This window comes from Branchiostoma floridae, chromosome 3, assembly GCF_000003815.2.
Source record: "Branchiostoma floridae strain S238N-H82 chromosome 3, Bfl_VNyyK, whole genome shotgun sequence".
Lineage (NCBI taxonomy): Eukaryota > Metazoa > Chordata > Leptocardii > Amphioxiformes > Branchiostomatidae > Branchiostoma > Branchiostoma floridae.
This window is the reverse complement of record NC_049981.1, coordinates 2,607,759-2,631,751: the sequence shown is the minus strand read 5'-3', so window position 1 is coordinate 2,631,751 and position 23,993 is coordinate 2,607,759. Positions and strand designations below refer to the sequence as shown.

The 23,993-nt window shown below is 41.5% G+C and overlaps 2 protein-coding genes across 2 annotated transcripts in view; both read left to right on the top strand.

The window, feature by feature from the left end:
• The first annotated feature begins 988 nt into the window (after positions 1-988).
• LOC118412028 (Usher syndrome type-1G protein homolog) lies at positions 989-12,603 on the top strand. The gene is made up of 8 exons (XM_035814616.1): positions 989-1,282; positions 4,214-4,391; positions 5,924-6,149; positions 6,796-6,876; positions 7,321-7,533; positions 8,248-8,438; positions 9,054-9,189; positions 11,450-12,603. The coding sequence occupies exons 2-8, from the start codon at positions 4,222-4,224 to the stop codon at positions 11,828-11,830; spliced, it is 1,398 nt and encodes a 465-aa protein (XP_035670509.1). The 5' UTR covers positions 989-1,282; positions 4,214-4,221; the 3' UTR covers positions 11,831-12,603.
• A 1,852-nt stretch (positions 12,604-14,455) lies between these two features.
• The window catches only part of LOC118411061 (kinesin-like protein KIF23), a 16,622-nt gene continuing 7,084 nt past the window's right edge, over positions 14,456-23,993 (top strand). The window contains 14 exon segments of the mRNA XM_035813064.1: positions 14,456-14,624; positions 15,113-15,182; positions 15,576-15,662; positions 16,233-16,268; positions 16,854-16,959; positions 17,510-17,646; positions 18,128-18,252; positions 19,170-19,343; positions 20,390-20,428; positions 22,036-22,270; positions 22,672-22,774; positions 23,187-23,266; positions 23,913-23,958; positions 23,961-23,986. Coding sequence (XP_035668957.1) covers positions 14,614-14,624; positions 15,113-15,182; positions 15,576-15,662; positions 16,233-16,268; positions 16,854-16,959; positions 17,510-17,646; positions 18,128-18,252; positions 19,170-19,343; positions 20,390-20,428; positions 22,036-22,270; positions 22,672-22,774; positions 23,187-23,266; positions 23,913-23,958; positions 23,961-23,986 — 1,275 coding nt within the window. The 5' untranslated portion in view covers positions 14,456-14,613.

Sequence of the window (23,993 nt, the reverse complement as noted above, 5' to 3'; positions counted from 1 at the left end):
GATAAGGCAATCTCTATAATTGATCATAATTGACATTACTGTATTCTCACATTTACATCATTTCATACTTTGTGTGGTTAAAAACGGCACAGAAACAAGTCGCACGAGGATTTTGGGGGGTTCCAATAATAAGGAATATCCTCGTGCAACTTGTCTCCGGGCCGTTTTTAACCACACAAAGTATGAAATGATGATGTAAATGTGAGAATACAGTGCAGTAGATGTCAATATTATTGGTTCGCGACAGTGGTATACGTTATAACGTTATGTACTGCTTCAAATGAACTTCAGTGCACAACCCTCCTTCACTCTCCATATAACGTTATACCATGTGGCAGGCCGGGCAAGCAGGTCGCCGAACCCACGACGGCGAGTAAGACTGTACGTAACGTTACATTGAAATTAACTGTCTGCCCGAGGCAGATGGATGCCAGCTTGGGGTCACGCGGGTAAGTTTAATACCAATACGGCGTATCGGTACAAACCGGTTTTTCTTGTAGGACCGGATCGGTCCGGAAAAACCGGACCTGCAAAAAATTATTCTCCAAGCACTACTACTATATCTCTACTTGGAGACTAAAAATACAAAATGAGTAAACCGGATATACATTGCATATTGGACCGATTAGAAAATGAACAGATTATACCAAGGAGCTTTTATCAGATAAAAGATTGATTATACCGACACTACGGCGGCAGGCGTTCACGTATCATGAGGCTTTCGGTCCAAGAAAATAGCAAGAGTTGTGTCGAAGAGGAGAGTTGTGTCATTTTATATCAAGTTTCTACGGTCGTTCACGTTGAAAAAGTTTAATATCAAACCAGCGAACTAAAACGCATAATATCCATCATCCTCCTATTAAACGCCCAGTCCCCAACGGCATTAGCCTATGTGACACGACTGTGGTCCCTCTGCGTAGGAGAATGAATATCCATATACATTATGGGATGATTGACAGCTCCGCACGGTGAAACAGGTGAGTTATGTCCGGGTCACAGGGGTCAGGTGGTCAGGTCACGTGACCACAGGTAAGTGGGCTCCGCCCTGCCATGAAACAGTACAGGCTGCACCGTTAGCGGGACCTATACCACCCTTACCGTCCTCTAACCGACTCTCCAACGTCTTCTTAACTCTAATCTTCGCGTTGAAGTCCGTGGTAAGATCAGTCGCTTCTGCTGAACGTACGGAGGGCTGGTCGGAGCAGCGTTTTGATTGGTTATTGTCGGGTTGTTGTTTTCAGTTCCGTTACTGCTGTGGTGTGGAGCTGTGACGTCAGGCAAGGTTTGTACCGGCTGTGGTTCATGGTGTGCTCTGAGCTTGTTCCGTTCAGAAGGCGTTTGTTGTTGATATTGTTGTGTTGTTGTTTTTTTTTGTATATACTACTGTAACTTTGTGTGTGTGTGTGTTTGTGTGAAAGTATGTGTGTGTGTGTGTGTGTGTGTGTCTATGTGTGACCAGTGTGTGTGAGTGTCTATGCATTTGTGAACCGTAAAATGTGTTTGTGTGTGCATGTCTGTGCATTTGTGTGTGTGTGTATGTACGTTTAACTGTTATGTGTTTGTTTGTAAATGTTATGTATGTATGTCACTGTGTGTGTGTGTGTGTGTGTGTGTGTGCACATGTGTGTGTGACGTGGCTGTGTCTGTGTGTGCAAGTGTGATTGTGTGTGTGTGTATGAATATATGTGTATGTGTGTGTTTGTGCGCGTGTACGTGTGACCATGAACATACATTATATCGATGGCAATATTGACCAATTGAACTTGTACCCCAATATCCCTCAAGAACAGCCTAATTTCGATACCCCACTGCCATGCATGAGACACCTTAATTGGCAGAAATTAAGGAGGGTCTGCATGGGGGGGTCTTGGTAACGCTTAACGGTGAATTCAGGAGGCCCGGTAACGGTTAACGGTAAATTCAGGAGGCCCGGTAACGCTTAACGGTAAATTCAGAAGGAGTTACAAAACATAACACCGTTGAAAGTAACATTGACGTGCATTCCTATTCATACAACGCTAGAGTAGTTATATCAATGGGGGAAAATATCCGACTAATGACAAAGCAAAAGGTGCCCAGAACCCGGAGGAATGACAGGGACATTGTCCATGACATCTGTAAATTGACGGAGGTAGAGTTCCCGGCCCGCCACAGAGACGGCGGCAGCAAATTTCTTATGGAGGGATTGAACTATTGTTTCAGCACATGGAGCGCCGAAGGCGCGAAGCATCCCAGGGGGGTCCGGGGGTATGCTCCCCCGGGAAAATTTTAAAATCAAGACCCTCTTAAATGTTGTTTCCTGCATTTTCGGCAAATTTTGCCGACTGACTAAGCTAGGTTGATTTTGACATTTTCATCAAATTACACAATGATTATAGCTCCACCCCTGACATATTTTACCATTTCAAGCTCAGAAGGCAGGAGACGTTGCAATATAAGTCCGGCAAAATTAAAATCTGGACCGTCTGAAACGCCATTTACTGCATTCTGAAGGACACCTTTTGCTGTAAGACGAAGCTAAATTAAATGACATTTTATTTGAGAGAAAAGTTTTTTTTGTGCCTACCCACGCCCCTAAATATTTTCACCATGTCATCGTGAGCGCCAAAGGCGCCAGCCGTCGCAAGGAAGGTCCGGAGAAACCTCATTGTCTGCATTCTAGGAGTACTTTTTGCCCGAAACTAAGCCAAGTTTACACTGAAATCTGTATGAGTGATAAAGTTTTTGAGTGCGACGCTTCCGCAACAAATTTTACCCTGTCTAGAGCCGAAGGCCGGGAGGCTCGGAGAAAATTTTGAAATCTGGACCCTTTGAAACGCCATTTCCTGCATTTTCCGGGGTTCTATCTGGCATTTGACTTCGTGTGTATAACGGGTTACGAAGAATTTCTTGGTAACGCTTAACGGTGAATTCGGGATAGCAAATAACGGTTAACGTTGAATGAAAACGACCAATAAAGCTTCACGAAGAATATACCGATAACGATTAACGTTAAATTAGAGAGGGTCGGTAACGATTAACGGTGAATTAAAATGGCTCGTAACGCTTAACGGAAAAAGGCATGCAGACCCTCATTAAGCTGTACGGCAGTGTAAAATCTCTGTACTTGGTTAAGCTTCTGAAATGCTATAAAAAGCTTTTACTTTCCCATGTGACAGCACGAATTATGACCTCATGTAACTCTGATGTAAACTGGATTCAAGCAGCCTGAGCATTTAAAAATTATAATGACATTTCGCCCAAACCTGGCCAATTACATAATGTTTTAAAACCACCTGTTAAAAAAAATCTAGCTAGAATCTGGCTCACAAATTAATTTAACTGTTTTTATCTTTGCATCATGAACAGGGCCAAAGTCTTCAACAGTATCACGTACATTAATCGATCATGTCCATGTACTTTGCACCCTTGACAAAGATTTCAAATCTTCATTCACATTCCAAAAATTAGACAGGTTACGAGTACTCGAGTGCGCTCACACTCAAAATGGCTTAATTAGCTATTTGCTTGGCTTTTCAACTTGAGCGGACTGATGACAACCAAGTACAAAGCACTGAGATGTTTTGGTGGGGGACAGTACTATAGTAGTGACCAGGATTTCTTACAGAGCTCTAGACTTCACTTCAGGCAGCTATACAACTTACTATTACACAGAAATCCTGGCCACTACTATCCCCCCTACCAAAGCCTCTGCTTGGAGAATATGAGTACAAAGTAATACTTTGATGTGTACAGTCCTCAGGTAAGCTATCAGTATCAAAAATATCTGTCTGGGACTACTACAATGTATTTCCCCAGTAAGCTCTTTCAATAAAGCCGAGACAACAAGAAATCACAATGACTCAGTATATAATATATAACTCAATTTCAAAGTGTCCTTCAAACTTCAGAGTATACCATCATATGACATCCTATCACTCAGAATCAGTTGTGATTTATTGGACCGAGATACATTTGAATCTTTGGGGCATAGATAGAAAGGTTAGCCTATGAGTAAGCCTCAGTACGCTATACGAGACTGGCAAAATTTTATACTGGTAGCTTTCTGCCATTAGGGTACAGCATCATGTACACAAAATGTACATTTATATGTCTGCCAGTTAAAAGTGGGGCACTGGAAAGGTTGTCTATTGGGGTGCCAAAGGTACAGCTTGATCTACTATAGCTAGTAATGTTTTTGTTCTGACATGGACATTCTTTTAATACTCACCAGGTTTGACCATGAGCAACTCTGGACGCTTCCATCGGGCAGCCCGAGATGGATACTTAGACCTACTGAAGGAGGCCACTCGGAAGGACTGTAACGAACGGGATGAACTTGGAATGACGCCGACCTTGTGGGCTGCATACCATGGCAACCTGGATGCACTGAGACTGTTAGTGAGCAGAGGGTAAGACATGTTTTTGCAATAAAGTTTTCTCGGGTTTGCATGATACATGTCAGAGCTCAAAATACCACCTGCATTTGCAGGTTAGTGCAGGTAAAATTGGATCTGTGCAGGTACAGTCAAACCTGCCCAAGTCGACCACCCGGGGGACCGGGAAAAAACAGTCGATTTGGACAGGTGGTCGCTGAGAAGAGTATCAACTCAAAACATGCCCGATGCAAAGTATAAATGGTTTCCGTTGTGTTTAATGGCAAATAGCAAGCACACTGCACGCACGCAAAGAAGCGAGGTCTTTAATGTCAAATACAACACGCACACTGTAAGCTGTAAATTTAACCCCAAGCTTTTATCGAGCTTTTATTCGATACAGTGTTCTAAAGCTCAATATTTTGATACTGCTGTTACCATACAAGACTTTATGCGTTCTTGTGTTCTTGATCGCCTTATCTGAAATAACTACGGTGCACCTTTCGAATTCGATGCCCGATAGCGTACTTACCCACTGGTGAATGTACAGTACAGTTGAACAAAAGCACTCACACAGATCTTTCTTAAAAGGTATGAGCTACACAGATCTTTCTTGAAAAAGTATATATTACGTTTCAGCATTCGTTCACCTTATGATGATATAGATTTAAAAAAACAACTTCTGTAACAACTAGATTCGGATTTTCTTACAACGAAATTTCCTCCCATATTACAGTAGACTGCCCCATTGACCCACCCATTGACCGCCGCCATCTGTATTCTAAACATAACATCGTAATGGCAGTCAAAATGCGACGCAAACTGGCCGATTTCGGCACAAAATCGCGCTAGTTATCATAAAAAATCGATGAAAACCTCAATTTTAAAAATGATGCGGTCGTTATGGGTCCCAATTTGGGCCGGTCAGGTGGTCGTTGGCCAGGTCGTTGGCCAGGTGGCCAGGTGGTCGTTGAGAAAAGGTCGCTTAATGCTTACGTCAATGGGAAAAAAATTCGGGACCAAGAAAAAGCGGTCGAAATGGCCAGGTGGTCGCTGAGAAGAGGTGGTCGCTCGGGCAGGTTTGACTGTATTTCTGATGTCTACCTGTATCTAACCTGCACTGGTCTATGTACTGAGTTTTATACATTAATGTCCTGTCATGTAGGTGTACATGGATTGTTATTAGCTGCATTGACTTTTACCACCTATAAAGTATAAAAGAAAAAATAGAAATAGTACCTGAACTATTTTAGTATGTTCCATACCTTCCTAACTTTAGAGTGGTGCAGATAAAATTTTTCTGGTGCAGGTTATCTTGAATGTTACCTGCACCAGTGCTGAGGTATGCAGAAAAAAGTATTTTGAGCCCTGCGTGTATATTAAATAAAGTACGACAAGGGTATTCCGTATTGCCCTCTGTTCCAGCCTTTGAGTGGGTCGGATGCTTTTTGGCTTTCGGATGATCCTACACTCGGTCGGGCCGTACCTCGGGCGATACAGAATACCCAGTGTTGTATTATGACTGTATGTGGTATTTGGAGTCCTGAATATCCGTCTGTTGTCCATAGGGGTGACCCTGACAAGACAGACTACCAGGGCAGCACAGCGCTGCACCACGCGGCGGCTAACGGACACATCAGCTGCCTCACCTTCCTGGTGCAGTTCGGCTGTAACATCTGGGGGCTGGACAACGACTATCACACACCTCTGGATGTGGCTGCCATGAACGAGAGGATGGACTGTGTACGCTATCTGGACTCTGTGGTAGCTCAACAGTCCAAGATGAATGCAAAGGTACTGACAATTTTGACACTGCCAAAACTTTAATCATACCTGCTACAATCAGTTGATAAGAGGGTGATCAATAAATTTGTGGCTTAACCCAGAAATAAGGTGCAGAACTAAAATTTCAGAGTATAATCATTAAGTATATTTTAGACCTTAATTATATTTCTATTATTAATTCCTCATCAAACATTTGACAGCCTGAGGGTCTTTGTAGATTTCATGGCATGATGAACACGCCCCACACAGGACATAAGAATTTTCTTTTACACAACCAGTTTATCTCACCTTCTGACGTTTCGATGTCTGTCAGACATCTTCCTCAGAGCTTCTCAGGAGTTCTGCTTCTCGCCGCTATATGTAGCAGAAGTAGGTGGCGCTTGATGTCTGACAGACATCAAAACGTCAGCAGGTGAGATAAACTGGTTGTGTAAGAGAAAATTCTTATGTCCTATGATCTACCAACCTGATGAAATTATTTTCGGAAGTAAGAGAAACACCCCACACAGTTCCCAGTTCACCCTTGTTGTTCTCACCTCTGTATGAAACATGTAGTTTTTAGATGTCCTACTATTCGGAGTCTATCTACAGTATAACCTAGCCTATAAAGCATTGTTAACTAAAAATTCTGTTATTCCTTCTTTACTTCATGTAGGTTGTAAAGAAACTGAAGGACAAACAATTTAAGGAGGCAGAGAAGAGGATTAAGAAGTTCAGCAAGATGCAGAAAGAACAGGTAAGAAACAACGAGCATTGTCAAGTTTGAAGTCAAGACATTACTAAGTGTCAGTGAGTAACTAGACCAACTGATTACTACCAGGATACTTGTTTTCCTAAAAATAAATTTTTTTTTGCTGCAAGAAGCCTGTTGGTGACTAGAAAGCTTTTGACAAAATTATCACATTGAAATATATCTCTAACTTAAAGGTTGTGCAGTTCCCATATGTCACTGTAGTCGCTCTCCTGACCATCAGGAGGGTGTATAATTTGTACAAGACCCCTACTACTATGTTCATTGCATAATATTGATGATAGTTGCTTGTAAGTTGTACTATAAGTAATCTGTGTATATGCCCAAGTTGTATAAGTCAACTCATTGGGGACATAACTAGTCTGTCCATGTTCCCCACAATGAGAGGAGATTGACAAAGATGTCTGTTATGACTGTTCATTTCTGTAGGAGCGCCGTGTGGAGAAGTATCATGTGAAAGAGAAAAAGTTATCTACATCTGAAGAAAACGGTCCGGCGCCAGCTGCCCCACATCGACGCAGCTTCCACCCAAACACTCACATGAACTTCTCCGAGGCCACTGCGATGTCCAAGAAAAAGGGCATACCCAAGAAGATAGCCGATAAGAGAAAACAAAGTGATTCTGCTGGTGCTGTGTTTAAGGTAATTTTACAATTTTAGGTATATTTAAGGGAGAATATGACAGCCAAGTTAAAAGAGGAGCTCATTAACGTGAATGCCTCGTAAGATGATTCAATGCTCAATAATATCAAAAGGTTGTTTGGCCTGGGTACCATCTGGGTAGTAGTTTGCTCCTTTGTTCGCATCTGCTTCCTGTCTGGAGAACTGTACGTGTATTTTCAAATCTTTTTGGTGGTGATGACAGTTAATGAGTGAATTATTAAAGGAAATGGGTTCCAGAGCATTTGTTCAAACAGAAATTCTGTTACACCTGTTCAAATACAGTTAACCACTTCAAGTTTCTTCTGACTAGTGGGGAGCTTGTTTAGCAGGATTAAACAATTACTAAGGGACCAATCAGTGCCCTCATCCAAAATTACGATTAGAATCCAATATCCCAGGTTTTAGAGATGTCCAAGTGTATAAAAATTGGAGCGTACTAATCTCTGGATGGTAACCAGGCTTAAGGGTGTATGTTCCTTGAATTATACTATAAATTCACCTGGAGTCCAGCTTAGTTCACTTTGGTCCGCCTTCAAAGGTTAGCTACCCTGCCAAGATGTTAGTAAGGTGTAGTGACCTTTAGGAGTGGACTAAAGCAAACAAGGCTGGACTCCAGGTATATATGGTAAGATGTAATCGGATAATGTTGAATGAATTTTAGCACTTTTAAATGAATTTCATTATCTCTCTCAGGTCAGCAGCATAGAGGATGGGAAGCGCAGCATCCGTTCTCTGACTGGAACCCGGATGCTGCAGGACCAGAACGTCCTCCTGGGGAACCCTGTCTCCGCCAAGGGTCAAAGGTCTTCTGTTACTGACATGTCAGATGAAGAAGATGACGATTCCCTCTCTCGTGCTGTCAGTGAACCAAACTTCAACTACAGGTGCAGATCTTTTTATTTGATGTACTACTTAAATTTTACCAGCGTGAGGATTATTTTCCTGATGTTTGAAGGCTCTGCACAACTAGCCTGGAATCCAGTCTTGTTAGCTTTGTTCCGCTCCGGAAGGTCGAGAGTAACAAACTTCGGGATCAGAACAAAGCTAACAAGACTGGATTCCAGGTTAGTGCACAACTGGTATTGTAATAATGTAAAGAACTGTATAATGTAATAGGTGTATCATTGTAAGTAAAGGAGGGCGCCCTAACATGGAACGCACCCAAACATGGCACTGTCAAACACATATGAAACTATCATACACATAAGAATCTACAGGCTGCACCTTTTTTCTTGTTGACTGATAACTGCACAAATTAATTGAAGTTATAATGATTACTAGTACATAACGAGGGTGCCCTAACATGGAATGCGCTCGAACATGACAGATTTTTTGCTACACAGATTTTTTGTCATACACATAAGAAACTTGTCAATGAATAAGTTGAGTTGCACCTTATTTCCCGTTGACTGATGATTTATTAATCACCTGTCGTACTTTGAGTGACGCACACAGAAGGGCAAACTTTTAAAACATAATGTCCTTGATACCGTCACCAGGGATGGCAGTGACACCCAGAGTACCATACTGGACAGACCTGGTTTTGGGAACATCGTGTTTCGCCAAAACTACCCGACAGCAGCCATGTTTTCTCTGCCTGCGGGACAGCAGAACGGAGGACAGGACAATGATCAGGTGACTCTCCAGCATCCATCTCTTATTCTCTTACATACTGTTACAGAGAGCCTGTTTTAAAATGGAAATTCTTGTCATAGTTTTTGTTCCTAAATCTTTTTGAATCCTAAATACTCTAAAATATGAACGCCAAAACTTGATTTCTAATTACAATTATCCATGATGATTTTATGTAATTACATATCAAAATTTTGGATGGTTGGGGTACTTGTATGTTATTTGAAAAGACTCTTGAAAGAAGTGCATTGAATTCATGCCATGATCTGGTCATGATAAGGGACTGTACGATATTTATCAGGGGGGGAGGGCTGGTGCGTTAGGGGGGGAGGGCCATGTCAATTTTTTTTGAGGTGGGGGGAGGGCCATGATAATCTTTTTTGAGATAGGGGGAGGGCCATGTTAATTTTTTTGAAAGAATAGTTTATACTATTTTTTTGTTTTGATATCTTGACATGGCCCTAAAACTGATAAAATAAGCCTTCTGAATAGACTAAAATGCAAGAGCTTCCGGGCTTCGCCCCCCTAAGTCCCCCCAAAAGTGGCACTGCCCTGGACCAGCGTTCCCGCCAGGCATACGTCATTCCGTCTTGGGACTTATTTTTTCTGGAAAGACGCACTCGGCTCGGGTGAGTGTGTCCACAAAAAATCTGAAAGAAAGGTGTACAAAATGTATCTGGAATCTCTTTAAAAATCTATCTTTATAAGAAGGAATCCTACCTTTACAATTTATACTGGGGCGGAGCGCGGCACGTTTTAGATATATTGGTAGCCGCCCGTGTCGCCTGGCAAGTTTCATCCCCAACAATTTACTATTAAACGGTTTCCTCAACAACGGTGCGCGGTAATCATGCGAAGAATCCAAAGCTATAAACTTTTTTTTTTTTTTTTACAACATTTCTTTTGTTTCAAAAGGGCAAAATTTGCGGCAGAAAAGGGGCCGCAATATTGTTGTCAAGCGTCGATCGAGTCGGCTGTGCACTCCGTGGCACATGGCGCGGCACGCCCCCCTCCCCAGACGGACGGTCGATCGCAGCGCCCAGCACGTTGGGACGTCTTTTATGGCTACTCCTTCAAGGCTACACTGGCACTGATCACTGCAAAAGACGCAGCAGATCGCCCTCCGTCGTATAATGTACATTTGTATAACGTTCTTGGTCTATGTAAAAAAAGAAATCCAGCCAAATATTTCACGCCGAAAACGGGGTTACCTGAGGTCGCAGGAAACGAACGCACGCTCCTGGGAAATGACGGCGCGGCCCGCCCGTGTAAAACCCGACCAATTTAATTAATTTGAGTAAAATCATCGGGCAAAATAGAAAAAAACACAAGGTGTGATGGCGTCGTTATTCTATCCTCTGGAAAAAATACTAGTATTTGATGCGGGAGGACGCACCATCGATCGCACGAGGTAGACATTTTTTACTCAATGCCGGAAGAAAATTGGCAGGATTTTTCCATGGGCTGACAAACTCACTGGCTAGAGCCCTGTTTGGAAGCATCGATAACCCAAAATTTTCATATAGACATGACTGGACAATAACACCCGGGCCAGATCACGGACGGCTGATTCATAGTTATAACGTATTTTTGAGGAAAGGACGGACGTCGATTACTGAATAACGGGAGTAGAAAAAGGCAAACGGCATCCAATCTCAAGGGCATGATTTTCCTCTCAAATTGCAGGAAATTCTGTTTTAGAGGGTTTGAAAATCCAAATTTTCCCAGGGGAGCATGCCCCCGGACCCCTGCCCCCGACGCTGTGAAAAAATCCTGGCAAGAACACTGGCTATACCAGGTGGACGCCGGGCGCCCTTGTGCCCTGACATCTATAGTACTTTAAGATTATTTTATCGGTCGTTTTTCTACCCTTTTAATGATGCCTGTCGGGGGGAGGGCCATGTTGATTTTTTGGGGGTGGAGGGGGAGGGTCACGTAAAATTTTTTTGAGATGGGGGGGAGGGCCATGAAAAAATTTTTTGATCGGACTTCCAACGCACCAGCCCTCCCCCCCCCGATAAATATCGTACGGTCCCTAATGTTTGATGGGTGTTGAATCTGTTATCACATAGCTAGGCTTCCTTGGCATTGTTTTACCTCGCTAAGCAGACTGTTGTTGAAAATTCAAACACCAGATATGGACTTTGAAATTGCTGTAACAATCTTTTATTCAAGGACACCAAATATTCAATGGAATGTTGTTAAGCTATCATCTTTGGAAGAATCTATAATAAGAAATTTGTTTTTTGTCCTTTTGTATCAGATTGACAGGTTAGACTCCATAACCACCATCCTGGCTGCACAGGAAGCTTACGACCACGACCCAGCCACCGGCCTGGTCAACAGCGGCAGCGGGCTGTCCGCAGACCGACCTTGGGAGGACGACGACCTTGACCTTGAGGACGAGCTGAACGGCAACGCCTCCTCCCCACTCCAGTTGTTCCTGAGCATCCACAACCTAGCGGAGTACCTGCCCATATTCCACAGGGAACAGATCGACCTGGATGCGCTCATGCTGTGCACGGATGAAGACCTGAAGAGCATCAACCTTCCTCTTGGTCCACGCAAGAAGCTGATGGATGCTGTGACCAGGCGGAAAGCCGTGTTACACGAGCCGGGATCTCTCGAGGACACTGCATTGTGATTATAGCAACTCAGAGATTACACCTTTAACCATAATTGATTTGTTGATGGCTGCAGAGTTAGACTATTATTACTGGCTAGCCTGGATTCCAGACTGTTTCCAGAGCCCTACTTAGACCCTGAACAATAGGGGGGAACCCTTACTCAGAATGACTCTTGTAGAATTTCCTTGGGGACATGTTTGCCCAAGGAGTTTGCATGTGTAGGCCCAGGAAACGGTCTGGCATCCAGGCTAGCCCTTTGGCCTGATTGCCCCAGGCAAGTGAAAATGACAATCTAAGGCAAGTGCATCATGTCCTCTTGTACTAATGGCTGATGGCTGATCGGGCCAGCATGATTTATTGCAACATTGGTCCACCAGCTTAATTGACTAAATTGTGCAGAGCTAAAACATTGTTACATACATTTAAGTGCCTATGTGACTGAAAAATAAAAGGATATCCTTGCTGGGGGTATAATTGCATAGAAATGTGTCATCTGAATTTTATCCCAGTAAAAATTTGATTCAGCTAACTGGAAATGACCATTAGTGTTTTTATAAAAACTTGTCAATCCTGGGATATTGGTGCTGTGATCTCAGACAGGAAGAACAGTGTAATGTTGCACATGATTAACACTTGGAAAGCTAAGGACACATCAATTCTATTAGGTGATTCTCTGATTTTTTTCCTAGAAAGGTATGAAGCAAAAAAAGCGTAATACATTTTTGTATTCTAATCTGATGCCGGTACCATCATTGTACAGTAGTATGTGACTCGTTTGCTAAGAATTATAAACATAACTGTCATACAGTTTTTATGTATGTTTCACTATTCATTGCCGTCATCATTGCCATATATTGCATATTGTAAACTAGGTCACTATTACTGTAAGATTTCACCTTGTCAATTGGGGTAAAGGAATCTCTATATCTTTCTATTCTCCTCTCTGCTCTCTATGCAAGTATATAACAATTGTAAGAAAGAAAGAGATGTATATATGAATATGTATTATTTAGTGTATGGTACTATGTTGATCTTTACTTCATACAGAGCGCTACCATCATCTGCAAAGATGGAAGGATGCCTACCATGGTACAATGTTCAACTTCCTTGCGACACAGTTTACATTCCAAAGTTACTGGTCATTATTGATCCTAAAGAAGGCGAAAGAGGTTGTTGAAAATTTGATCCATGCGTTCCTTTCAAAAGAAAGTTTTGTATTGTAACCAACACAGATGAGCTTCCACGATGATTATTTAGTTTTAGTTATTTTGTACTAAGGATCTGAAGTTAGCCTAACATTTATGCCTGAATGTAGCATACTTCAATGACAGACTGCCTAATATGTAATACATGTATTTAATGGAGAGTGTTGACATTCCCCATCATGCACACCCTACCCTGGGAAAACGCAGACTCCTTACGAGGCACGCAAAGTTTACCGATCCCTACAACACGCACGCACGGGACACCCGCCGCCTAACACCCGCCGGCCCTCGAACCAGCTTGGGGACCGGCGTAAGTGGGGCAAGCTGGTAGTGGGGCGGGTGCATAGAGGCGGGAGGGCGCGCGTTAGGCAGGGGATCGGTAACTCTTATTTGCGACTCTTATTTGCGAAGCTTCTCGAGCAGGTTTCCCAGGGTATGCACACCCTTACTCAATCATTTAGCTAGACCACCATAGTGTCCAATGAAGGGCTAGGTAATGGAACCCAAGTGTATTAGATAATGTTTCTATTACATTAAGTCTTGTGTTGTTTGTGGCTCAAATTTCACATCTTTATGCCAAGTATCTGCTCTCAAACTTGACAATCAAATCAAAGTCACCTGCAGTGTAGGAGAAAAGATAGTATAAACCAGAGTCTATAAGTATTATGAAATGTTGTAGATAATAATGTTATAGAAATATGTACTTTTAGAGAATGGCAGATTTCATAGGTATATATTAATAAATATGATTGGTCCTTGATTTATTTATATGATTTGTAATAAGTTGTATTCAACAAGATTTCACTGGATTATTTTTTAGAAACATCATCATTTTTATTAGAGAGTAGATGTATGTTTGACTGAATTCTGAACCCTCAAAGTGCTATTTAAAATACTTCTGCATTACCACACTGTGTCATGCCAATAAAAGGTGAAAAAAAAGTTCACCTTCTTATTGATTTCCTGGGTCTTTGCCTGACCGTGCCAAAATTCATGGTCGTTTCCCATAACCACCGAATGAACATAGTGGTGTTTAGTTTCCAAGCAGAGGTTTGAACATAAAGACAACGGTATCAGATAGAAAATCCGACAAAACGCATATTAAAAGATACATAAAAACGTCAAACATCTGCTTGGAGAATAATCTTCCTTGGTCGGCTCAGCGTAATCATTCCTCCCAACATCTGAACAATGGGGCTATTGACTTAGCCAAACCTGCCCATTCTGGCCACGCTTTTAACGAATTATCAGCAACAACATCAAGATATATTCCATACTCACATTATCAAAACATTAAATATAACTTATCATAATGACTATTGGCCCGTTTTCATAACGTTCCTCAGTTCTAATTGCTCAGGAGTGAGGAACGCCCTTGTTTTCTGAAGATCATTCCTGTCACTAAAGGCGCGCCCTCTGATTGGTCCAGACCGTTGCGACAGCTGATTGGTCGGTGGCAAATTTGAAAGTGGCAGACACAGAAGTGGCTTTCTGCGCGCGTGAGGCAAAACTACTGACAGTTTCCTCCGATTATATTTTTGAATTTCGTTGAAGATTCCTGGACTTGAACTGTCCAGTAAGAAGAGCTTTTCAACATGAAACCGACGTAAGTATATAGCTAAACTACGTCCCTCTATTGTCGTACTTTAGCGCCCCAGTGCACTGGTAAACTGCAGCCTGCTACACCTAACGTTATCAGGTTTATGCCTTACTCTTACCAGAATCATAATAATTTTTCTTGCTTATTTCCTTGCAAAATGTCGTGAATAGAGTCCCCCAGTACTTGTTCTCATTTATGTACCTCAATGAGATTTAAACTTTTTGCGTACCGTCAAAATGATTTAGTAAACGTAGATACAATGTAGTTATGTTGCTATGCCCCCCTCCCACAGTCATGCATGCAGAAAAAAGTTCAGAGTTGTGTGGCATAGAAAAAAAAGGATACGAAAAAAGAGTAGACTAAGACGGTAATAATTTGCATGTACTGTTGAATCCTGTTGAGACAACATCACTCTATAATTTACATGCATAGTGTGACTGCGATGAATTTATTCGCTTTGAATAATAAATTTTGATGTTGTTTTTGTATTCAAGTCGGGGAAAGACTCCGAAAAAGACACCACGGCGTCCCCAACAAAGCAACAAGCCGAAGGACCCAGTTGAGGTAAAATATCTTGTACTTGCTTCTAGTTTCTTTTATACAATATGTGTCCATTTTGAGAGCTAGAAATATTGGTTGCATATGTTATGTACTTTTGTGCAGCCAAAATATATGTTATGCATCTAATAATTTTTTACGATCCCTTTTTTACCCCTTTCAAACCGATTCAAATTATTACTTCAGATTGTCTCAAGTCAAACTTGATTCAATTTTTTGATTGTGAGTGCTCCAAACTGTTAAAATCTTCTCCCTTGTCCAGCACACCTATTTATTTAAAGAGTTTCTGCCACACAGTGTTGCACAAATCGTAATAGTCGTTATCAGCTGGAAGATTTCATTTTACTTCCGAATAGGTTATGTACTAGTATGTGACGATTACCGCAATGTTTCTCCCAGGTTTATTGCCGCTTGAGGCCTCCCAATGAGGAAGACGTGTGTGCTGAGGTCCTCAGTGATGGAGTACTCCTACTCAGGCCTTCTGAGGTTTGTATTTCTGGCATATCTGTTAGTCTTAGTGTTATCAGTACAGAATTCAGGTCCAGCCTCCAGGTTTGGTCCAGGTCCAGAGGACCTGAAGCAGACCCGATTCTGCTCATGCCAATGGTCCATTTCACTACAAAGGAATCTGTTTGGTGGAGTATCCGACTCCCACTGGCGTTTTAAAATCCTTTCTTCATGTGAACAACACTAACTGCCTCGTATGTTTGACTGTGAAAAGTGACTATGAACTCTGCTTCTCTCTTTTTATTTTCTCGGACCAGTAACTGAGTAATCCCCAAATGGTGTGGATGTCTGCCAATATAGTGTCATCATTTGATTTTTTTTAATGGATCCAAAATCTAGTCTACTGTTTTTTTTTCAAACCCGGTTTTGTATTGGTATGATGTGCTTTGGGATGAAAATAGTGTATGCAGATGTCATCCATATACTAATAATCAAATCAACTGAAAAGCAGAATATGATGCCAATTTCGCAAATGAAGAGCTCCTTTGCCCTTGTGTTTGTACTGTAGTTTCAGTTGTCTTATCCAAGTTTGCTATCCTTGTATTCCAGGCTGCCAGGGTAAATAGGATAGGGGAGCTGAAAGAGGTACGTCTGTTTTTCTTGGCAACAATGATTCTTCCAAAAAAGACATTGGTTCAAACGGTGACATACATACATATTTACTATGTACATCTATCAGAAGATACATATCAGGATTGGACAAGTCTAATAACTTCTGATTGGTCCAGTGATATTTTGCCATTACAAAAAACATATTCCATGTTTATTTGAATTTGAGGGGAACAAAACAGGTGTGCACGCACCTTTGCAAGTTGCCCTCCTGCACATAAAAACATCACCATGCATTAAAACGTATCAACGCTGGTTATACATTAGACTAACTTACTAGTAGTCCTGCAGTGAACTGGGCAGTCCAAACTGTAAGTTCTTTTGCGTGTCACTATGGATATCAAGATGTTGTATTTGTTACTTCAACAAACACTTAGTTGTTGAATGCTGTCTTGATGAATGATTGAATATTATGATACTGCGTGAATCCCAAGAAGTTTGGACCCCTATGATGAATCCTAGCTAAAATTAAAAGCATGCCCCAAAGGGCTGTGCATTACTAGTAGTATATTTACAGATGGCGCAGAACAGAAGTTAACATAATCTCTCCTGTTTCCCCAGACTCAGCACACCTTCAAGTTTGTGTTCCCCCCGGAGACGTCTCAGAAGACCCTGTTTGACGTGGTGGCCCTGCCCCTGGTGCAGGACGTCATCCAGGGCAGGAATGGTAGGTCTCACGTTACAGGGTCGGACAAGGTTTGCATTTCTGAAGAGATTCAATTGCCCAGTAGGTTGGGCAAGCACATAAAAAAAACTAACACAGTAAGATTCCATGATTAATGTCTTGCTGTTTCACAAGATAACATCTCCAAAAGCCTTTTGGAACGAGAAATTCATCGTCCTGTACCTAAATATACAATTTTCACGATGTTGAACCAGCACTGGGTACTGCGTTAACCCTTGTCCTGCTGGGAATTCTTTTGCCAATTAAACGTCCCTTAGCTGGTTAATAAATCAGATCAGTAAAACTTGACATAAATTCTGTGCTTATGTTGTAGATTTACTTCCCCAACCGATGCATTTTGCTACAGTATGTCACATTTACATGTAATTGAGAAATGCTCAAAAACCATAAACTTTATATAAAGACAATGAACTCACATACAGGCATTTTATATGTTCAACCCATATAATTTTATGGGTTTAGCAGGACAAGGGTTAATTCAATTAAATATATGGGAAGGAATAACTGAGAATCATTGTGTCTTGTCTGGCAGGGTTGCTGTTCACCTATGGTATAACAGGGTCAGGAAAGACCCACACGGTACAGGGGACACCAGCCGACCACGGTCTCCTACCCAGGTGCCTGGATGTCATCTTCAACAGTATTGGAGAGCTGCAAGCCAAGAGATGTGTAAGTTGAAAGCTTGCTATTTATACATGTGTAAGTGGAGGGCCTCCGTTATTTCACCCTGTGGGAAGGACCCTGCATGTATGATGTAGGACTGACTGCTGCAATTCCAATGAAGTCAAATTAAATAGTGTTAGGTCAAGGAAAAATGGTAACTATTTTTGAGGTTTGCCACCGGCACATCTGACCCTACTCTTTTTGAAAGATGTGGTGCGTTCTTTGATGTGCTTGGGGTGGGGCTCTTCCAAGACATGGGACCTCCATTTAACGCCCTATCCTAGGGACGGCCCTGGCTAAAACAAGGTACAGTCACTTCACCTGGGTCAAGTGAGGAAAGTAGTGCAAAGTGCCTCCCCCAGGGGCACAAGATCGGTGACACGACAGGATTCAAACCCAGGACCTGTAGATCCTGGGCCAAACATGTTGCTGATTATGCCACGCGATCTGACATGATGTTTTATTCTGCCATTGGTGATCTCATCAGGTGTTCAAACCTGACAAGGTGAACGGAATGGACCTGCAGACAGAGGCAGACGCCATGTTGGAACGGCAGAGGAAGTTACAACAGGACCTCCTGGTGCCTCCAAAGACACCCACAACTCCCCGCAGGTAACAGCAATGCTCTAATTGAACTTAGGGTTAGGAAAAAAAAAGTGCTGTTTCATTCCTGAAAAGTTTACAGTCGGTAGGTAGGCTGACTTTTTTCTTTCAATTTTTAAACTTTGGCCTAAACTCTGGACAAGTAAAACTGAAATTCACGAGCATACATATGTTTTCAATGTCAAAGTTTTGTGCATAATGGTTACAAATCTGTGGATACATCTATTCTTCATTAGACAGGACAAGCATTTTTTTACTAAAGCATTTTTAATTCCAAAGATGGCTCTTATTTCAAGTTTCAGGGATGCATTTTACATCCATTGCAGTGCTAGATTTTCATCTTTGTGTTAGGATTTATGCATCTTCAGTGAGTCACAACATAAGGACACACCAATTTAATTTCTTGGTTCACGGATTCGCTCGCTCCGATTTTTTGGGGAAAAAAATAAAAATAAAAATTACCATTCAGCAAATTTTCACCAATAATGAAACCATTCACCAACTTTCTGGTGTAGCAAATTGGCCTTTACATTATAAGCTCCTTAAAATCAACAAACAGGTGCTGTTACTGTATAGTAATAGTGTTTTTTTACTTTTTTCAAGCTGAAAACTTTTTATTCTTTATATTTTGGATTAGCCCTTACCTTTGACCCAACCATTTTACAATTTTTATTTTTATTTCGCCCTTTCGCTCCATATTTTTTATGAAAAAATCCGTGAACCAAGAATTTAAATTGGTGTGGCCTAAGCATATACTTGGTGTAAGTTTATATGGGTTAGTTTACGTACCAGTACTTCACCATCAGGTATTTGGGACATACCGAATCAGCGTTTACAGTACAATTTACCGACAATATCGGTACACAGTACAGTATGGGTACGCAGCCATAGCAAAGGGTGTTTTTTTTTTGTCCCTTTTGCTGAAGGAATAATGTCGGGGATGACTGGCAGAACTTCCCCTACGTTGCTGACCCCACTAAGGTGGATGCCGTGGATGAAGACAATGCGTACGCAGTCTTCGTGTCCTTCATCGAGATATACAACAACTACATCTATGACCTACTGGAAGAGGCTCCCACAAGTATGCCTTCAACACCCAGGTGAAGACTCTCATCCAAACTAGCTGCGCTGTTGAACATATTATGTAATTGTTGAATCCTATTTAGTTTATTATCAGGCCATGTTGATTTGATATATGAATGATATCCGCGTACGCATCAATTTTCATCTATTGCCCCTGAAACGGCAAAGATCATGGCGTAGATCTTACAAACAGCAATATGAGAAAATATCAGAAATACCAGAAAATGGATACTAACAGTAACTTTGTAAAATGCCAAAGTCCGAGAAGAAGATGTGAAAGACAGAAAGAGCAAATTACAAAAGTGAAGAATCTTTTCTCTAATCTCTAGTATACCCTGCTTTGTGTGTTTAGTCATTGAAATTTTAAGCCTTCCTGACTACTGTAAATGCAGAAATGTTCGCGGTGGATTAATGTTCGCGGTTTTCGCGACGGTCGCTTCACCGCGAATTTAAAACCACCGCGAACATTTTCCATAACAGTAAGAGACTGCAGTGCATGGTGCTACCGCGAAATTAAAACCACCGCGAAAAGTCAATTTTCCCGCTGCCGCGAAATTGAATACCCGCGAACTTAAATGCATTTACAGTACTTAGATTTCACAATCAAGGCAACTTTTTTTTTAAAACTTTTTTCGCATAACAATGATAACATTATGATAACATTGCTCGCATCAGTTTTTTCGTTCCTAGAGGATGTCATCCAAATATCAAATCAGTATGGCCTTACATGATTTAGATTGATGTCGTCAGGAATGTCAGGTTGTAATGTTGGAAATTCTACAAGTATCTCAGGGTCGGCCTCTTCTTTGTATGGTACCGAAGCTCTAACACACATCCAAACTCGTTCTTATCACCATCACGTTCCCCCTGTATATCACTCGTATATGGTACATATAAACGTACCTAATAACTGCACCTGGGATTTAAAATACAATCCTTTATCCTGCTCATAACTCGATGGTAGCTTCTTTTTCTATGTCCTTTTCCTTTCCACTGATATATATAATATAGTGATATTCACTTTGTAAAATCCTAAAAGTCGCAGTAATTTCTCTCCCCACAGAGGACCATTGAAATATCAGACTGATGATGGAAATGGCATGTGAGTATGGCACCCTGTTGGTGCAGACGTGTCGCTTTGTTTGCTGCTCTTCACTTTGCTGCTCCTTCTACTAACACCGAGCTTGTTACTAGCTGCTGGCTTGTGTTCAGACCTGATGCATAGTGTACAGCGATTTCATGCTTGTCTGTTAAACTTTGTTTGTTTTTGTGATTCATGTTACAAATTCATTTATTACCTTTGCCAAGATGTTTTTGGCAGCATTCATGTGTCTAGTATGTGTGTCTGTCATAGGGATGCGTACCTAAACCCACGTTTAGGTACAGGTCCGGATTCGAATCCAGAGGTTTAGGTACAGGTACGGACCTAATGAGTCCGGACCTAAATGCATGGCATTGAATATTATATCATGATATTATATCATAATATGTTATAACAGCAAAACAATGTATTAAAAAGGTAGAAGCATGTTTGAACCAATAAAAACGTGTTTATTTTGGTAGATACATGATGCAACAAAAATTTGACCCTTGTTGTTTTCCCTCACTGGGGCTCAGAGACTGCTATGGTGATTTCACAGTAATTTTATCTGTCAAAGTGGCCATCTCCTGACCTGTTATCCTGCCTGGCTGGCACTAATTAGATACAGGTCCAGTACCGGTACACCAGGGTTCCAGTATTTTTGTATCTGTACCTAATTGATTGTACCGGTACTGTATCGGTACACTGTACCGGTACGCATCCCTAGTCTGTCAACACAAATAAGTCTCTGGATGCCCAGATGGACAGTCTTGATGCACTACTTGCAGGCAGGTCTTGATGACACCTTGAAATGATTACTAGTAGCTCATTTTTGGGCTTCCTGGCAGCTTTCTATGCTTCTGAAGCGGAACTTGAGGGACAAGCAATGGTCATGATGGACTTTGGCAAGGCCTTGCAGCCATGTTTGAATTTTGAAAAGTTGAAAAAGTGCATACTTCAATCAAGAAAACTTTGTAAAAACAGAATGGGCTTCACAAAATAGTCAACGATATTTTAAAATCTGACCTACAAAACAGCAATTATGGTTACCTGTAAATAAATATTATTTACTTGGGACAAATTACTAGGTTTACATGTTCAATCTTATGACATTTCTATAAATTAATGAAGAGTTGATTTAACAAAGTCTGTTACCAGCTATTCTTGTTGTAGTGCTGTTTTTTCCCTCTTGCCTTAAATTTTATTTTTTTTTACTTTCCTTGGATGCTGTTCGTTCGTTATCCATTTTTATCAAATTCAAAGGCCTACATGGAAACAATCTGAAGAAAAATGTGTCATGGCCACTTGTACAGTTTTCTCTTTTGTTTTGAAGATGTCTTTGAACTTTTATTTAGTTAGTTTTCGTGTACTAAAGTGTGCTTCAGTTGATAATTATATTAGATATGTGTTAGGACGGGGATTCTTAAACAGGGCCTTTAGCTACATCAGTACATGTATATGCAGTATTTACCATCACAACTGTACTGAAAAAAATCCCTAAAATTTAGTTCGGACCACATGCATAGAAATGACTGATAATCAGGCTCTATTATGAAAAGAGTTCACCTTTTAACTGTCCTTCTGATGTGAATAGTTAGTACTAATCAGTGGTACTGTCTGTCTAACAGAGCGCCCCAGTCTAAGATCTTGCGTGAGGACATGAACCACAACATGTACGTCTACGGTGCCACAGAGGTGGAGGTGAAGAACCCCGAGGAGGCCTGCGAACAGCTCATCAAGGGGCAGAAGCGGCGGCGAGTCGCTCACACGCAGCTGAACATGGCGTCCAGTAGGAGCCACAGCGTGTTCCTCATCCGAGTGGCACAGGCTCCTCTGGACCCAGAAGGGGAGGAGGTGCTTCAGGTGAGTTACTCACACCTCTCACACTCACACCTCTCAACAATTACACGCAGCTGAACATGTCGTCCAGCAGAAGCCACAGCGTGTTATATTCTTTCACTTTTTGTATCATTTAGCAAATACGGACAGATGTTTTTTTTTCTTTGTGTCATTGTATTTGATGACAATGATGACATAAGCACAAGTAGCTACCAGGTTCAAGATGATAACATTGTGGAAAAGGCTGTCTTGGGATGTCCTCTGTTTTCTATTCTAATGGACTAGAATGGCCTGATATGCATTACATCGTAAATCCTGTAACGAAAGCCAAACATACTGAAAGTCTGTTGTCCACAGCACCCACCCTTTGTTCCAGTGTTGTACATGTAGGTGAGTGAAGGTGTTTTTTGTTCCATCTCATGCAGGATAAAAGCCAGGTGTGTGTGAGTCAGCTGGCCCTAGTGGACCTGGCTGGCAGTGAGAGGACCAACCGAACCAAGAACACCGGGGACAGGCTGCGGGAGGCCAGTAAGTTCTCATCAAAAATGTGCTCGTCTACTTCAATTTACAGTTTATCAATATTTATCAATTGATGCCAAAATATTTTCATTGAAATGATGCACAGAAAAGTGTTATTTTTTTATGTTGTGTTGCTATTCTTCTGAATATAATGTGCTGCAAATTGAACAAAGCTTTCACCTTTTGATAAATTCTGTACCTGGATGTCTTAGAAGAACCTTGTCTTCATACAGTAATGAATAGAAATGGTAAGATTGTGTAAAACAACTGAACATCAGTTTCCAGTTTATTGATATGGACTGGTCCAAACTAAGTACCTGTATGAACTAGTGTTTGGGCCCATGTACGACATAATCATGCAGTATATTGGATTATGTTTGATGAGCTTATGCAGAAGTTTGCTTTACTTTGAACTGTGCAGGTAACATCAACGCTTCTCTGATGGTGCTGAGAACTTGTATTGAGATCCTGAGGGAAAATCAGACGTCCAGTGCTAACAGGGTAAGTTGTTTGAATGTATGACTAACATTGTGGGGTGGCAATAGCATGACAAATCCTTTACATCTAATTTGTAAATATGATGTTCCAGACACATATACATGTATATAAAAGAACCCAACACACTTATTGAGATTAAGGGGACCCAGTGTTAAAACTATAAAAGTTAAAGTTGTCTGTACATCTGTAACAGGGGGTGGCGCCCATCTCCATTCTGTAGCCCATGGGCCACACATTTGTGCAAGCAACTACCGCAGAAGGCTAGTCAACTGGTAGTGATATGTATTTAACTTCCTCTTCCTCATTCGTGCTGAGTGCTAAGCAGAGAAAGCAGCATGTTCCATTTTTGGTATGACTCGGCCGGAGATTGAACTCATGACCTACCGAATGCAAAGCGAACACTCGACCATCTCGGTCATTGCACCCAGTGTGCTTGGCTAAAATATATGAGCCGTAGCGAAGCCGCATTGAACTATTGGCTAATAGTCTGAGGTTTGACAGCTTTACTAGCAAGTTTTCTGGATGCTCATAAGGAAGCCAAATTTGGTCTTTAGAAATAGATTAAGAATAAGTCATAGCAATTCCAGTATGACCATTGTATGAAAAGTAGTGGATTGCTTTGAACAGTTGCTGTTCTGTCCCTCTGCAGATAGTGCCGTACCGGGACTCCAAGGTGACACATCTGTTCAAGAACTACTTGAAGGAGAAGGAAAAGTGCGCATGGTGATCT

Coding starts and splice junctions, on each gene's coding strand:
- LOC118412028 (XM_035814616.1), top strand. CDS start 4,222: ATGAGCAACTCTGGACGCTTCCATCGGGCAGCCCGAGATGGATACTTA. Junction 4,392..5,923: donor AGACTGTTAGTGAGCAGAGG/GTAAGACATGTT, acceptor TGTTGTCCATAG/GGGTGACCCTGACAAGACAG. Junction 7,534..8,247: donor CTGCTGGTGCTGTGTTTAAG/GTAATTTTACAA, acceptor TATCTCTCTCAG/GTCAGCAGCATAGAGGATGG.